This window comes from Impatiens glandulifera, chromosome 4, assembly GCF_907164915.1.
Source record: "Impatiens glandulifera chromosome 4, dImpGla2.1, whole genome shotgun sequence".
NCBI classification, from domain to species: Eukaryota; Viridiplantae; Streptophyta; class Magnoliopsida; order Ericales; family Balsaminaceae; genus Impatiens; species Impatiens glandulifera.
In genome coordinates, this window is record NC_061865.1 from 44,977,185 (window position 1) to 44,993,801 (window position 16,617).

Here is a 16,617-nt window from a genome sequence, read left to right on the forward strand (position 1 = left end):
CCTCGTCTCACTCGAGAAAAATGTGAGTTATAGGGCGCGACTATCGAGTAATAAAATCCCCTTCTCGGGAATGGTCAATTTTTGGCGTTATAGTTTTTAATTTATATATAGTTCTATTTAAAGTGGGACGGTATGGTATATCGTAATTTTTTATTCAATACCTTATATCGTACTGAAAATTTTGATACATGAAAAATCATACCGTTATCGTACCAATATCTCAGTATATCGAAATCTTGGTATACTGAAATCTCAATAGAATATAAGTAACTTATCGATAATACCGAATATTGTCGTATACAATGATTTTGGTACGATTTCTGTAATATAATGTTCATACCCAAAAAAAGATATATTGTAAAAAAACAATTCAGTATAATTAATATAGAAACGTTGAAAAAAATTAAAAATTAAATATTTTTATTATAAAATAAAATATTATTTTGAAGAATTCAACCATAATAGGAAAAGTTATAACCTAAATTTAGTTAAAAAATTGTAATTAACCTAAATAAATATAAACTTAGTTTTTAAGTTAAAGTGGAGGTAAAGATGAAAATTTAAAATAATTTTTAATCGCATTTATATTTATTTTAGATTTCAGTTTGAAATAATAATTTATAAATTAATTTAAAATTGGATTTTTGTTTACATTAATCTTTGCTGGATTTCAATTTAAAAATTAGTAGGTTGTTTAGTACAACATTCAAAGCCCAACTGAAACTAAATATAAACTTATAAGCCCAATAACCAAACCCTAACCTGACATATTATTTATCCTAAAATTCTTTTCTCACCACAATAGACTTCGCATTTCCAGCGGCTTGCACAGATTCTCATTCCTCTTCTCTTTCACAGGTATTTTCCATTTCAATGAACTTTATCTGCTATGATTCTATGTACTTCAAGCGTTACAAATGTACTATTTTTGAATAAATTCATTGTTTTTGTAGAAGACAGACTAAGCAATCATGGCGTACGCTCCTCCAATGAAGCAGGCAAAGCCCGGTTTAGAGGAAACTCAAGAGCAAATCCACAAAATCAGGATCACTCTCTCTTCCAAGCATGTTAAGAACCTCGAGAAAGGTCAGTTGAATTATTTCCACTTATACATGTTCTTTCATCTTTGTTTCACTTTATTTAGTTTACTCAATTAGGTATAGCTGAGACTTGATGTAGATGCCTATTTTACACAATTCTTCGAATCCCATATGTTTGATACAGTTTATTTTATGCTAGAGAATGATGGTTTTCTTTCGATTATAGTTACTATATGAGTGATGTTGCAAGATGAATATGTGATTTAGATGAGTTGACTGGAAAGATTGTTACAGATGACATGTTTTATAGACTGGAGCTTCCAGATTGCTGATAATTAGATCAAGAATGTTCAATATGAATATGGGTTATTAAAGTTTTGAGAAGAAAATAAATAATGGAAGGCAATTTTTATGTTTATCTAACTGAGAAAACTTGCCCATTTCACAAATACATGAGACTATGTTTTTGGATGAGGGAAATTGGAATTCTAATTCTTTAAGAATTATTCAACAGCAAATTCAATTTCAATGTTTGGAGAAATAATTTTATTCTTATGAATTTATTTGATTTTCTTTATGTTTGCTCGTCTCTTTTAACTACTTATAAGGATCTTAACTACATGTAAACTCATCTTTAGCTACTTAACAAATAGTTGGAAGAGTGTCATTGGTGTGAAATATATAGGAGTATACTGAAGTTAGAATTTAGAGGTTATTAGAGTGGAATTATGCCTAAAAGCAAGTTAATTCACAATTCAATTCATCCTTTTAATTTCTTAAACAAGCAACAACTCTCAATCCTATCTCAGCTTTAAACCATAATTTATAAGGAAGGATTTTGAATGCACAATTATTTTTAAAGACATCTTGACAAGGTATTTGGCCATGCGTTAAAAGTTATATGAAATGAGTTGAAGATGAATATTTGTTTTAATATATGTTTCTTCTTTTTAGTGTGCACTGATTTGGTTAAGGGTGCCAAGGACAAGAGATTGAGGGTGAAGGGTCCAGTTAGAATTCCTACCAAGGTTCTTCGAATCACGACCAGGAAGTCTCCCTGTGGTGAAGGTATTGATTGATATTTATGTTCGTGGATCCTCTCTTTTAAAAAGGAAAAAGAAAAGCTAAGCGATTGGTTGGTTGCTTGTTGGTTTTGGCAGGAACTAACACATGGGACACATTTGAGCTTCGAGTCCACAAACGAGTGATTGATCTGTTCAGCTCTCCTGATGTGGTGAAGCAGATTACATCGATTACCATTGAACCAGGAGTTGAAGTTGAGGTTACAATTGCAGACTCTTAGAACAACTACTCTCCAGTACTTCCCCATGTGGTTATTCATAGTTGTTGTTAGATCATTTTGATTAATGCTAATGCTCCAATATTCGCCACACTTGAGTGTTTGAAAACCGAAATTTAATGTTTTGAGTTTTTATTTTTCAGCTGGATTCCTTTCTTTGTTGTTTAAACAATGTGAAAATTTGAAATATTTATTTTGCTTATTCAAATTCCAGGATTGGTTTTTCTTATTTATGACTAACCCTACCCAGTACATGCATCTTTTTGATGTCAAATTCATCTACTATAATGTTTTTTTCAGCAAAGTATATCACTATAGAATTTTCCCTTTAACAAAATCATTAATTTTCAAATAAAAGCCTTGATTATTTAAAAACTAATATATATTTAAATATAAAATTAACTAAATAATAATAAATAATACTATTAAAAAAATATATTTGTAAAATTAATTATATTAATTTATTTAAATTCATCTATTGTCTATAAAATAAAAATTATTTATAAATAAATAATACAATTTAAAAATTTGTATTTATAAAATTAATTATATTAGTTTATTTAAATCATCATTTGTCTATAAAATATAAATTATTTAAAAACTATTGTAAATTTATCATTTTTAAAATTAGTAACCCATATTTTATTTTGATAATTATAAATTAATAAAACTATTAATAGATTTTATTTATAAAATTAATTATATTAATTTAATTAAATTCTTATCTTTTGTTATAAAATAAAAATTATTTATAAACTCGTAGTCGTAACATCATAAAAAAAAAAATACAATAAAAATTTTATCTTTTTTAAAATAAGTAATGCATATTTATCTATTCAAAAGCACATTTTAAAAAAAACATTTATACTAATCAGAGTCTCATCTTATGCTAATATTGTTAACAAAAGTATACTAATATATAAAGGCATATATATATGTGGACTTCCTAGTCTCAATGTAGCTTTATTGAAATATACTTTCAAAATCTGGTAAAACCAATAAAAGATGTGAGAAGGGTGAGTAGAACAAAAAATATTTTGACATGTCAAAATTTGGCAAATGGGGCCACAAGGAACAAGCCAATAAATAAACAAATAATAGGAGGAAGCAATGTCAAACTGACAATTAGGCTAAATGAAAGAACCCTAGGGCTCTAATTCTGGAGGAGATGCAGTTCTTTGCAGAGGCTTGTAACATTGGGGATAATAACCCCATTGCGATTTCTTACTATATCATTTCCTGCAAGATCAATTAACAGAGAAGCAGGATCCTTGGCACCACCATGTTGCAAAAACTTTCTTCTTATGGCAGACCCCGTGGCAGATGATAGAGGATCTTCTTCGCAATTTTTTTCCCATATTGTCGAAGCAAAGCACTTTGCATACAAGTAGCTATAGTAACCTACATATGTACAAAAATCCAACACATGTAAAAAAGAAATGCATAAGCATCATGCTCTTTTTATAACCTATACATGCATTTCTTGAATCAATTGTGACACTCATCCAATGAGATTTGTTTGGTAACTAGGTGTATTCGAACATAGTCCAACACAGATCTAGATACACCTAAAAAAGGTATGCTCTTCCAGCCGAGATTTGTTTGTTTGGAGAGATTTTATTTATTTTTCAAACCTCCATAGTAGCTCAATTGGAAAGAGTCTTTCTTTACAGACCAAAAGTCTCCAATTACCAACATATCCTATATGGATCTATATCTAGTGCGGTTTCTCAGCCAAATTCAGTTACAAAAATGAAAAACGTTTCCAACTGAAACCTTATCATTTTTGAGTTGAGTGGACTTGTAGATATATACTTGGTGTAAAATAGGACTAGGGAACATATAGCATGAGACAATGATCATATGAAAGAATGTTTCAAACAATTCCTAGTGTTAATGGTATTTTGCTAATTCAAAATATTTATGGAAATGTTCTTAATAATAAATAAATAAATAACTACATTATTATCATTACCTGCACCATAATTTAGAAGGTGTGTAAAACGGGTGTGCCAATGAGTACCATCCACATGTTTCCAACTTGTATGTTGTCTTTTCAGATCCGCAACAACAGCCATGGTGTCCATTGGAGAAGACGACTGCTCTCCAAAGAGCGTTTGATCAATCAAAGCATAAAATATCTTACCAACAAAAAAAAGAAAAGAAAAAAGTGAATGAGCACTCCAAATTAACACAATATTTTCTCCCCACAAGGGAATGATAAAGAACACACTTGTCGTTGTAACTCGGTTGCAGCAAACATCTTCTTAGCGCTCTGCATTGACTCCACCAATTTCTGAGGTATTACTTCCCCGCTTGAATAATGCTTAGCAAATCTCTTTAGAACCCGATAATCCCATGCAAAGTATCTGTACACAGATTAAAAGATGTCATTGGCCAAATGTTAATATTCTCGATCTCACTTCACTCCACTTGATCAAAATAGTTGTACACTTAGCCTATTTGGTATCTTGGATATGATGGAGATAAAGCTACATTTGTTATATTTATCAAAAATCATACTCCAAAATAATATCGATCATATTGAGAAAATAAATTGGATCATGATCTTTTTTTTTTTCTTTTTTTTAAAAGGGGTTCCCAAGAAAATTGGATCATGATTTTTATACAAATGAAACAAAAAATTACACATAATCTGGATCATATTCCAGAAAACAATCTAATACCAAATGAAAAAGTGAAAATTGTTTAAAGGCTAGTAGTTAAAACAAAAGCTGCTCAAATATCACAAAAGCCATAACATATTTCAACTTGAATGTCATATACTTTTGTTATGTACTAGTACATAATTGTAAATAGTTACAAGGGTAGTATTGTAATTAGTAGAGGAAGAAAGTTAGATATAAATAGTTATGTATATTATATTAGGCAGTTAAATGAATAATGAATGATATGAATCTGTTTTTTTATCAAATGCTTAGACAGTTAGTTATAAGAATCGAGGTTTCTGATTTCACACGTATAAACAACCTAGGGAATCTAAGTTATCTAACTACATGTAAACTCATCTTTAGCTGATTAACGAATAGTTGGAAGAATGTCATTGGCTTGAAATGTATGGGAGTTTACTGAAGTTAGAATTTAGAGGTTATTAGAATGGAATTATACCTAAACAAATTATGCACAATTTATTCCATTAGAATTAGAATTTCAATTTCCATTTCATCTTCATCTTTTCTACTAAGAAGATGACAACAACCTAGGGAAACATTTCATTAACAGTAGTAGCTCTTTAATTTGACAAGGGTGACAAATTATGGTCAAGAAAATTCTAAAAGAGGTGACCCACAGGCACCGTGTCTATTCTAGAAAATCCTGAAATACTTGGGGCTAGTTTTATTTTATATATGGTTATTTTGGGTAAAATCAGATTTTTGGAAAATAATATTGTTTGATGAGGAAGTGTATTACTTGGGTGAAATGACCAAAACACCCAAAGTATTGGATTTAAATGTTATAAATAATAAAGAGTTCTTTAGTATTTTTAATTGATGATTTGATAAAAGAATTGATTGATTGATTCTAGATTCTAGAGTGTTCTTTTGGAGATTGGAGGAAGTTAGATGGCATGATTTCTTCTTCATTCAAGGAAATATTACATAATTGAGATAACTTACTCGAAGAGGTTAGAAGGTGTTTCTGCTAGATCAAAAACTACTCTTGTACCTGAAAAGTGTTGATAATCCTGCAGGAACAATTATTAAGGAAGACAAGCATTAAAGAGTATATTATAAAGTAAGAAGAAAAAGCATAGTCAGTTTACTAACCGTCCGTGAAAGCAATGAGTGAAGAGCATGTCCAAATTCATGAAAAAGGGTCTCCACTTCCCAGTGATTAAGTTTTGCAGATGATGAATTCACTGAAGCAGAGAAGTTACAAATGAGAGCAACAACCTGCAATATGAGAACAGTAAAAAGGTTACAAAATACATGACCCTGCTTTTGCTCCAGAAAAAATAGAAAGAAGTTAAATTCTTTAATTGTATTAGAATTATATATAAACCTTGAAGTACATGATGAAAGAACTAGAATTTGAGATCGAAGAGAAGAACTTTTAAAAAGCACAGAGCAATTGAGAATTAAGGAGGGAAGATAGAACCTAGATGCTAGGGAGAATACAAATGGGGAAGAGAAAGAAATTCTAACAAAAGTGTTCAACTAATTTCTTTCTTAACTGCAACACAACTACTCCAAAACTATTTATAACTGCTACTTCAACCATAAGGTATTAGCCCTAATCTTTTCCACTCGTAACACAACTCCTGGAAGCTAACCAACCAAATACCTTTGAGCATTTTTTCTCTCTATTATCCCCATAACCATCGGATTCGGAAAAATTCCGTAGGCAACAGTTTATAATACTTACGTTACAAATAATATTTCTATTTATTCAACAAATTATTTTAACAGGATTATACTTATAATAAATAGTGTAAAAACTTGAATATTCACACTAATACAAATAAATTTATTATTCTAACAAAAATAACATATAGAGTAATGTTGAATAGAATGAAGACAAAAGATGAAGTTATTACAGGAACTTGGTACTCTGTTTCAGAAACACGACGTCCCCCTCTAATAGTGAAATGCGCACACCCTGGATACTTTCCCTTTCTCGAATTCAAATCCAGGTATAAGAACCCCAAATCTCCCTGACAAAACAAAAACAAAAAGATATATTTATAGGTATAACTCCATCTTGTTGTTTGCCAACTATATCAGTACAAAATACATTATACTGGAGCAGTTGGAAAAGGCAACAAAATTATTAATTTTTTGAAGCCAATGGTAAACAGCATAGACCAGAAAGTAAATGCTACTCAGAATACACCACAAAGTGATGCAGAAAAGTTTCATTTTTGCAAACTGAGAAACAATAAAATCTTCTAACTTCAAAAGTCATCTTAAAGTTTAAGGTCCAACCTCTTCAGGATGATAAAGAGACATTTTAATAACCTCCCAATGCCATGATTCACCAGGAGCCAAAGGGATATTGCGAAATGTCACTCCGAAAAGTGACTCAGCCAGCATTTTCAATCCCTCAATACACTGAGCTAAAGGAAAATATGATGCAATAGCCTACAACAACATCAATATTAGCTATTATGTTAGATAATTGAACAGTAGTGGGGTTTGTCATCATAACTCACCGAAGAATCCACATTACAAATAGATGACTTCATCAAGCCTGTGAAATAAGCCTCATCCCAGGGCTCCACATCGCCACTCACTTGACCACACTTTTCTTTCTTAAATTCCCGGATTTGCTTAAGCTCCTACAAAGTAGCAAACAAAAGAACAACACTCACAATAAAGTCTGTAGCTTGTAGAAATCTTAGCTCGACATATTTGGTATGTTTATCACAAAACTTCACTTTACCTTTTCAGCTTTGCTCCTTACAATATCACTCATCTCGACCAAGAATGACTTGACAACCTCTGGTGACGAGGCCATGTTAGGGGATATCACAAATTCAGCATAAGATTTATGCCCCATTATCTGTACATCAAAGTGATAGCTTACTCTCAACAGCAAGAAGGAAAACATATCCTTTGTGTCCAAATATGACAATTTTTCTAGGAATAAAAGATATTTGGTGATTGAAGGATAATACTTCGAAAGGTTCACTTTTGATATCCATAGGTTATCCTATCTTCTTCATCTCTAAATTCAAACAGAATTGCTATGTAGCTATCGAAAAAGTATGAGTTATGAGTTATATGGTTATATATAGGAAAATACTGAAGAGAAATGATTCATTTCAAAATGAAGTTTAATCACGCTCAACCTGTGCAAGTTCATGGCGAGCTGCAATGAGGGCATTGAGAACGTCCAGATTTGCATGTGGAGCAGAATTTCCTTGGACATATGCCATCCTCCTGACCTAGATGGGAATACAATATATAAATAGTCAAAACAATAGGTCAAGGTGTTACAAAAACTAAATTACACAAACACATGGAAAATATCAATATGCGAGGATCCAATCTTTTTGAGAAATCATAATAATTCACCTCCTTAAATTGCAACTGTGTTATCTGAGCATTGATAAGTAGCTGTATATTGAATCCATAGAAAAAAGAATGAGTATAGACCTACCTCCGGGTCTGATGCCAATTGAAGTACTGATGCTAGAGCATTTGACTCGGTTACTATCTGAAATCCCTTCTGTCTGGTTATTTCGCTTGACTTCATTGATTTCTTAGATCCAATGGCTGTTTCACGATAAATTGGCTTAGCCAAATGATGAAGTTGTTTCGGGACACGTGAGGCAGGAAATACATCCACATGACCTGGATCAGCAATAATATTATCATTGAACCTACACAACAGCATCATTTCTTGTTACAGATAAGAATATTTTCATCTTGTTCTTTCCCTCTATTATTTGAAACAAATAAAGTAGAGGAGAACTCAAAATTACTCTTAGATAGATAATCAAATGATTTGCTTACTTACTGTCTAGAAAGATGACTAATTTGAACATTGAGCTGGTTAACCTTTTCCAGTTTATCTGTATACCAAAATGAGGCAAGTTCAGCTGTAGAAAATAGGATATTATAAAATATTGAAATTTTGGATCATCAAGGTATATGTTGTTACCAGAACTGAGATGAATTCCACCTCTTTCAAAGTCAAGACGAAGCATGTGGGCTGCCCTCTGAGCTTCTTTACTCAGAAGAGGACCATCTTTCTCGGCCTTCAACACCGCATTATATAAAGTGTGATTTGTATTGAGATACTGCAACCAGTTAATTGATATAAGGATTTTTGGAATTTTTCTTTCGTAAAGGAAAACTTCATTACAACTACAGTAAATGCAAAATTTGTGTCAAGATAGAACACAATACTTATTTGATGATACAAAAGACCTAAAGAAAGGGGGTAGCTACGGATAGATACATTGAGCAAACCTTCACCCCACAATACAAATCATCAAGACATTCAACGATATTAATTCTTACTTCAGATTACGGTTCTAGTAGCAATCGATATCCTCTTTGAGACATAATCCGTTGGCTTTTGTTTCATCATTAAGATCCCTAATAAAACGAGCCCAGCTTTGGTTTCTTGTTATTATAGTTTATGTCATAATGAAGTCTTTTGTCTCTCCTTATCAAGTTTAGATTTTACAATATTGGTTTCTTTCTTATACTCAATACAAATATCAAGATTTATTTATTGATCAGTTATTAACCACCATGAAAAACATGTGCAAAAATTCAATGTATATACCTTCATGATTTACATCAATCATTTTCAGAACCTTAGTGAAACTCACCTGATCACTTACAGGTTTTCATCAGTATATCAACTAATAAATTCTTCATTTCAATATACTTTATCTTTTCTCACTATTTGCTTAAATTCTTCCATTATTTGATTCAAACATCATATTTACTTAAGTAAACAAACAAATGGGTTGGTCACCTCACATGTAGATATTCATGAATTCTCATTGCAGCTTTGTTGGCTTCTTCCACAAATTCCCTAATGAAAGAAATTCAAATCAGCAGGAAAACAATAAACGAAGAATATGAAACTATGGATAGATAGTATATGTATTTAACCTGTCAGGATGAGTACACCTGCACAGCTCTGCAGAATCAACAACTGAGCAAACCTAGAAAAAAAAAAATATAAAACTCCCAAGGACAGATGAACAACTAAACATAAAAAGAAAAATCTATGATAAAATTCTGATGCGTAATCATTGGGACCGAAAGCTCTAATAGGCATGTTAACATAAAAGTTTCATCCTTTAGTGAAGTATCAACAAACAACCAAGCTAAAGAAGAACCCATCAAAATGTAAAGATACCTTATCAGACATTTCATCCATTGCTCGGATAATTTCTGCTGATGCTGGAATTTCAGCAATGTAATTGATGAGTTCGTCCGACCTAATGCAGAAGATGTGAAAGGTGAGCGCATATCCTAGGATTTTATTTTATTTTTGCTAAAGAAATCTTAGGAGTTCGTGTCCACAAACAATGAGAAGAAGGATTCACTTTCCACTGACCGTTCAATAGCTTCATCGACAAAACGTTGAAAGCCTTTGGGAGTCTTCAAGTGTTGGAAGCCGTAAAGACCAGTCTCTTCAGTTAATGGAAACGTAGATGTGTGGAAAAGTTTGAATCTTTCCGGCCGTCTAAGCTTATTGGTGATCATGCGAATGAGTAACGACATGGCGGCGGAGAAATTCCTCTATACTGCTGTCGTAGAGTTGAGAGCCTTCATTTGAACTTTAACGTAGAGTTAAAGTCTATGGCTTAGTTTCATTAAGCTTAGCAAAAAAAAAATTATATATATATATAGTTGATTAAAGAGTGCAAAGGTGATAAATAAAAATAAAAGGCTTAAAAGTACGAGTTTTAGATTTATCTCTCAATGAAAAACCTAAATCGAAGCAGACGACCTAAAAAACGACTAAAGCAAAGAAGACCACCGAGAAGAAGACCACCATGAAGACCACTATAAAGAAGACGACTACCGCAAACAAGACGACCGCGAAGAAGACGACCACCGAACTAAACTGTAATGTATGACATGTAATGTTTTTTAAGGTGGAGTGTAATGTTTAAACTTTAATATTGTTTTTTAAGACGGAAGTGTAATGTCTGATAAACTGAGGTGAAATATTGATAATATTAGTCTGTTTAGGACGAAATGGTCCCAAACATGTCTCAATTGGTCCCGAACATGATCATGTTCAAGACTATTTTGTCTAGAACATGATCATGTTCTGGACCATTTTCTCAATAACATTATTTTTTTGTTAATACAGTTTCTTTCTTATTCTTTAGCTTCATGGATCCAAAAGTTCAAATACACAATGTTCAAATCCCCAGTATTGAAATGACTTTTCCTTCCGAAAAGAAGCTTCACAAATTTTATAACGCATATGCTCAATCAAAGGGTTTTGGAATTTCTAAGATAGGAGCAAGGAATGGTCCAGATGGAAAACGAAAGTGGTTCTCCATCGCTTGTGCTAAAAGTGGTGCATATTTTAAAAGGGAAAAACCATTTTACAATGTAGACCTTCCACTAAGACGAACTGTAAGGCTAAGATAAATGTTGCAGTTCGAAATGAAGGTGTTGTAGAGATAACTAGTGTTTTCCATGATCATAACCATATCTTGAGTTCTGAAAAGTCGAGACATCTTAGATATCACAAGGTTTTAGATCCAAGTGCGAAGAGAAGATTGGATTTAAACGACGAAGCTGGAATTACTTTGTCAAAAGCATATCAATCACTTGTAGTTGAAGCTGATGGATATGATAATATGACTTTTATTGAGAGAAGCTGTAGAAACTATATTTCAAAAGCTAGGCAGTTGCGGTTAGGAAATGGTGATGCCGAAGCGCTATGTTAGTATTTCTACCGAATGCAAAGAAATGTTTAATTTTTTATGTATATGATGTGGACGAGGAAAAACGGATAAAGAATGTATTTTGGGCTGATGGAAGATGCAAAACTGCATACGAGTACTTCTCGAATGTCATCACATTTGACACAACATATTTGACAAACCTCTATGATATGTCATTGCTCCTTTTGTCGGTATTAATCATCATGGAAAATAAATTTTGCTAGGATGTGGCTTATTGTCCAGTGAGAATTCAGAGTCATTTATCTGGTTTTTCAAAGCATGGTTGACATGTATGAACGGACGTGCTCCAAAGGCAATAATCATTGATCAATGTCGATCAATGGCCATAACAATTGAAAAGGTCTTTCCAAACACTCATCATCGCTTTTGTCTTTGACATATAATGAAGAAATTCCCCACCAAATTGTCTACACATGCTCATTATAAAAGTATAAAAAAGATATTCAATAACATTGTCTATAACTCAATCACAATCTAGCAGTGTGAAAATAATTGGCTGAAAATGATAGATGAGTTTCAGTTGCAAGACAATTCTTGGTTGAACTCCTTGCACGTAGTACATGCCAAATGGATTCTTGTATATTTTAAATGTCACTTCTAGGCAAGCATGTTTACATCTCAAAGAAGTGAATCTATAAATGCTTTTTTATTACTTTATTCATTCTAAAACATCCCTAAAACAATATGTAGAGAAATATGACAGGGCCGTTAAGAGAAACATAGAGAAGGAAAAAAATGGATTTCCATTCTTATAATTCGACTATTCCAATTGTGAGTGGGCATTCATTGGAAAAACAATTTCAGAGTGTATATACAAACGACATTTTTAAGTTGTTCTAGAATGAGGTGAAAGAGTATATGTTCTGCGACACATCCATACTTGAAGACAATGGAACAACAAATACATTTGAGTGGTGGAAACCATACAAGGTCATGATGGAGAACATTGGAGAGATATTTCTGTAAAGGTAAACTTCACCCCGACGGAGATATATTTTGTAAACTGTCAATGTCAACTATTTAAGTTCATAGGACTTCTGTGTAGCCATATTTGACGGTTTTGGAGAAGAATGAAGATGAATATGGTGATAACTAATTATATCTTGGACCGCTGGCGCAAAGATTTGAAAAGAATTATCAAAATATTAATAACATTTATGATTCTAATATGGGTGACATTGAAAGAAATCAGTATAACTATCTTACTCCAATAATGCAAGAACTCCAACAGATTGCAACACAATTTGATCATAATACTTATGTTTTGGCTAAAGTGGTGAAAGTAGTGAAGGAAAAGTTTATTGCATATTCGACAACATCCGATTTTACACCAACAACTTCTTCACATACAACTTCTACACCAACACCTTTTACACCAACACCTTATGCACCAACACAATTGATCCACTCTTCCATGAGAATAAGGGCTAGAGCTCGATCACCAACTAAACATAAACAATTTGTCATCGAACATGGTCATGTTGGGGACGAAACGGTCCATAACATGATCATATTTGGGACGAAATGGTCCCAAACATGATCATGTTCTTGGCGAAATGGTCCAAAACATGGTCATGTTGGGGAAGAAATGGTCCTGAACATGATAATATTCTTGACGAAATGGTCTAGAACATGGCCATGTTCTGGACCAAATGATCAATAACATGACCATGTTTTGGACTAAATGGTACCTAATATGGCCATGTTTTGGACCAATTCAATATAAAAAATGTGTTATTAATTTCCAATTCATTTCCAATATAATTTATCAACCAAACATTCTAAGTAATTTTCAATATAAACTAATGGTATTAATTTACAATTCATTTCATTTATAATGTAGCAACCAAACAATGTTACAATGTTGCAAATTGTATTAATTTATATTTTTTAACAATGTAGCAACTTTCTTTAATTTTACAAAAAATGGATTCTAACATTGTTCAATTCTGACTTCAGGATCGACAAACCATATTTCATCATCATCGACTCAAGTATTACCTTGAACTTCAAAGCAAGTTAGTATAGATAATTCTCAAACAATGTTAAAACTATATTACTTACATTTTCCTTGTTGATAACACGATTCAGTGGTGTTTTTTCTCATGTAAATGACTTTATTTGTTAGATATAGTATATTTCACAATATGTTTTATAATATAATTCTTGCAAATGAAATTTCATAATATTGATGTAAATTAGCTATTGAAGCAGCGATTCCTGAGTGAACACTCTTAATGAAATCAACAAAAGAATTTTTTATTTTACCAAGGCAAGAAGAAATATAAATATAAATGTGAAATATAAGCACTTTTAGATAGAGAAATTCGAATTATTACCAATGCCTTAGATGTTTTATAACTTTCCTCGCATTATAAACCTTCGGGCAATGGTAGGTTGTCAACTATTTGGATTTCTTTTTTTTCCTGTTGATATAGTACACATAATAATGAGAATGTTCTATAATAGGGAACAAAATCTATAAAATATGACCATTTTATTTAAGATACCATATGGTTAGGTAGCCAAAAAATGATAATATTCTAAAATATTAGAAAGGTTACATACAAGGTCAACCTTCTTTAAGTCTTCAAATGATAAATGAAATATTTTCATTTCTTCTATAATTGTAGTGTCAAAACAATCACGATAAGGATGTGTACTATGAAAATTAACATCATATAAAAAAAAGATAATAATCTGTTAGGAGTTTTAATTATGGCCGAGCCTTTCAAGTTCTTTAATTCAAGAAACGGGTTCTTGATGATGGAATTCAACACTCTAGCGCAGCGGACATAGAATTAGAGGAGAATTCGAGGTTAGGGAGAGAAGAGCCGAAGGGGAGGAGAGAAATACCACTAGATCACACCTAGCGGTCCAAGAAGGGGGAGGAGGGCCGAGAGATAACTTAAACACCATGTTCCAAAATATTCAATTCATAGCCCAAAAAGTGGGGTGGGCATCACCATTTAAAGAGGCTGAAGTACCCAAGAGTCGATTACAAATTTGTTATAACAACTTACAAAATAACAGAATTCGGTTTTAAAGAAATAAAAGAGAAGATAAAAGATGAATTAATAAACGGAACATAAATCTGGCCCAATTGTTCCATAGGACCGAGGAGGGTGCGCTTTCTTATTCGAGGATCGTAACATCATCTCCCCCATCAGAAGTTTGTCGACCCCGACGAAGAGAGTGTTGTCTTGTTGGCCTCCTTGCAGCTAGCATTTCTGGGCATTGAATACTTATAACTTCTGCATCCTCCCAAGTTTGGTCTTCTGTTTGGGCCCCATCCCAATTGATTAGCAACTGTTTTTTCATTTTTCCTTGCACCATTATGTCTTGTTCACCAACAATTTTTCCGGTCCTGTTTGGTTGTGTGCTAAGTTGGGGAATATTTTCTACAGCAGCAGGGGTACCTTTGAATGATTTTAATTGTGAGACATGGAAGACATTATGTATTCTGTTGTCGGCCCCGAGTTCCAGCTTGTAAGCAACTTCCTCAATCCTTTCCAACACTTCAAATGGCCCAAAATACTTTGGTGAGAGCTTGTGGAATAACTTCTGGACAGAACGTTGTCTATATGGCTGTAATTTCACCAATGCCCAGCTACCCACTTGCAATGTGACATCTTTCCTCTTCTTGTCCTGCTGCTGCTTCATTCGATTCTGGGCTCTTTTCAAATGGAATTTTATGAGTTGGAGTGAGGCTTCCCTGGCCGTTAGCGATACATCCACCTCTTCCACTCTCGAGTCACCTGCTACATAGGGTGTGTGGACCGGGGGAGGATATCCATATATGGCTTCAAAAGGAGTTGTTTGTATTGCTGTATGAAAATTAGTGTTATACCACCATTCAGCCAAAGGCAACCAGCGTACCCAATCTTTCGGTGTCTGGCCAGCCATGCAGCATAGATAAGTGACCAAGCATTTGTTGACTATCTCGGTCTGGCCATCCGTCTGGGGGTGATAAGCTGAAGATAAAGCTTGTTTTACTCCTTGTATACTTAAAAATTCCTGCCAAAAGGTGCTTAAGAACACTTTGCCCCGATCACTAATGATGGTTGTTGGCATTCCGTGGAGCTTGGAAACGTTGTCCACAAATAACTCAGCTACTGTCCGGGCAGAAAAGGGGTGTTGCAGACTCATAAAGTGGGCCATCTTCGATAGTCTGTCAACTACCACAAATATAACACTTTTACCTTTTGACTTAGGCAAGCTTTCAATGAAATCCATGGAGACCGATTCCCAGAATCGATTGGGAATTGCTAAAGGCTGAAGCAGGCCCCTATATGCTGAGTTATCAGATTTATTTTTTTGGCACACTTCACAGGTCCGAACAAATTCCCTAATGTCTTTAAGCATTCCTGGCCAATAGTAAACAAGTTGCATTTTCTTCTGGGTGACCAGGGTCCCCGAATGCCCCCCTTCTGCTCCCAAGTGCATGGCTGCAATTAAGGTATTTCTGAGGTCGTTATTCTTCCCCACCACCAGTCGGTCCCTTTTCCTCAATAACCCGTGGTCGTATGAGCATTCTGGGTGAGAATCAACATTAGCCAGAATTTCACAAATGACTTTGGTCAAGTTGGGATCTTCTTCATAGCTTTCCTGAATCTGTTTTTGAACAGCAGTGTGATAGACCGAAATTCCTGCACATTGAACACCTGCTACCCGCCTAGACAAAGCATCTGCCACCAAATTTTCCTTTCCCTTTTTATATTGAACAACAAAGTCATATCCCACCAATTTATAGAGCCATTTCTCTTGAGCCGGGGTTTGAACTCTTTGTTCCAGCAAGTATTTAAGGGCTTCATGATCGGTTTTTACAATAAATTGCTTGTACCTAAGGTATGATCGCC

The 16,617-nt window shown here is 33.4% G+C and overlaps 2 protein-coding genes across 3 annotated transcripts; one reads left to right on the forward strand and one right to left on the reverse strand.

Annotated features, from left to right (window-relative positions):
* Positions 1 to 762: 762 nt before the first annotated feature.
* On the forward strand, positions 763 to 2,571 carry LOC124934985 (40S ribosomal protein S20-2). 2 transcript variants are annotated; one of them, XM_047475461.1, is made up of 4 exons: positions 763 to 858; positions 954 to 1,086; positions 1,995 to 2,108; positions 2,201 to 2,571. In XM_047475461.1, exons 2-4 carry the CDS (start codon positions 972 to 974, stop codon positions 2,341 to 2,343), a joined length of 372 nt encoding a protein of 123 aa, XP_047331417.1. In that variant the 5' UTR covers positions 763 to 858; positions 954 to 971; the 3' UTR covers positions 2,344 to 2,571. The 2 variants fall into 2 exon arrangements, with proteins under 2 accessions (XP_047331417.1, XP_047331416.1); XM_047475460.1 differs by having other exon boundaries at positions 767 to 858; positions 957 to 1,086.
* A 736-nt stretch (positions 2,572 to 3,307) lies between these two features.
* Positions 3,308 to 10,617, reverse strand: LOC124935670 (mitochondrial intermediate peptidase, mitochondrial). Its single transcript, XM_047476086.1, has 17 exons — positions 10,387 to 10,617; positions 10,186 to 10,267; positions 9,936 to 9,988; positions 9,801 to 9,855; positions 8,968 to 9,106; positions 8,824 to 8,878; positions 8,464 to 8,686; positions 8,153 to 8,248; positions 7,744 to 7,863; positions 7,514 to 7,639; positions 7,287 to 7,442; positions 6,899 to 7,015; positions 6,129 to 6,254; positions 5,979 to 6,046; positions 4,574 to 4,709; positions 4,316 to 4,481; positions 3,308 to 3,741 (listed from the first exon to the last, which is right to left on the reverse strand). The coding sequence occupies exons 1-17, from the start codon at positions 10,551 to 10,553 to the stop codon at positions 3,494 to 3,496; spliced, it is 2,133 nt and encodes a 710-aa protein (XP_047332042.1). The 5' UTR covers positions 10,554 to 10,617; the 3' UTR covers positions 3,308 to 3,493.
* Between the last annotated feature and the right edge of the window lie 6,000 nt (positions 10,618 to 16,617).

What these genes read in the sequence shown, in the direction of transcription:
- LOC124934985 (XM_047475461.1), top strand. Translation starts at nt 972, where the DNA reads ATGGCGTACGCTCCTCCAATGAAGCAGGCAAAGCCCGGTTTAGAGGAA. An exon ending in TGTTAAGAACCTCGAGAAAG is followed by an intron (nt 1,087 to 1,994) that starts GTCAGTTGAATT and finishes TCTTCTTTTTAG; the next exon opens with TGTGCACTGATTTGGTTAAG. An exon ending in GAAGTCTCCCTGTGGTGAAG is followed by an intron (nt 2,109 to 2,200) that starts GTATTGATTGAT and finishes TGGTTTTGGCAG; the next exon opens with GAACTAACACATGGGACACA.
- LOC124935670 (XM_047476086.1), bottom strand. Translation starts at nt 10,553, where the DNA reads ATGTCGTTACTCATTCGCATGATCACCAATAAGCTTAGACGGCCGGAA. An exon ending in GTCGATGAAGCTATTGAACG is followed by an intron (nt 10,268 to 10,386) that starts GTCAGTGGAAAG and finishes CTTCTGCATTAG; the next exon opens with GTCGGACGAACTCATCAATT. An exon ending in CCTTCTAAATTATGGTGCAG is followed by an intron (nt 3,742 to 4,315) that starts GTAATGATAATA and finishes GTACATATGTAG; the next exon opens with GTTACTATAGCTACTTGTAT.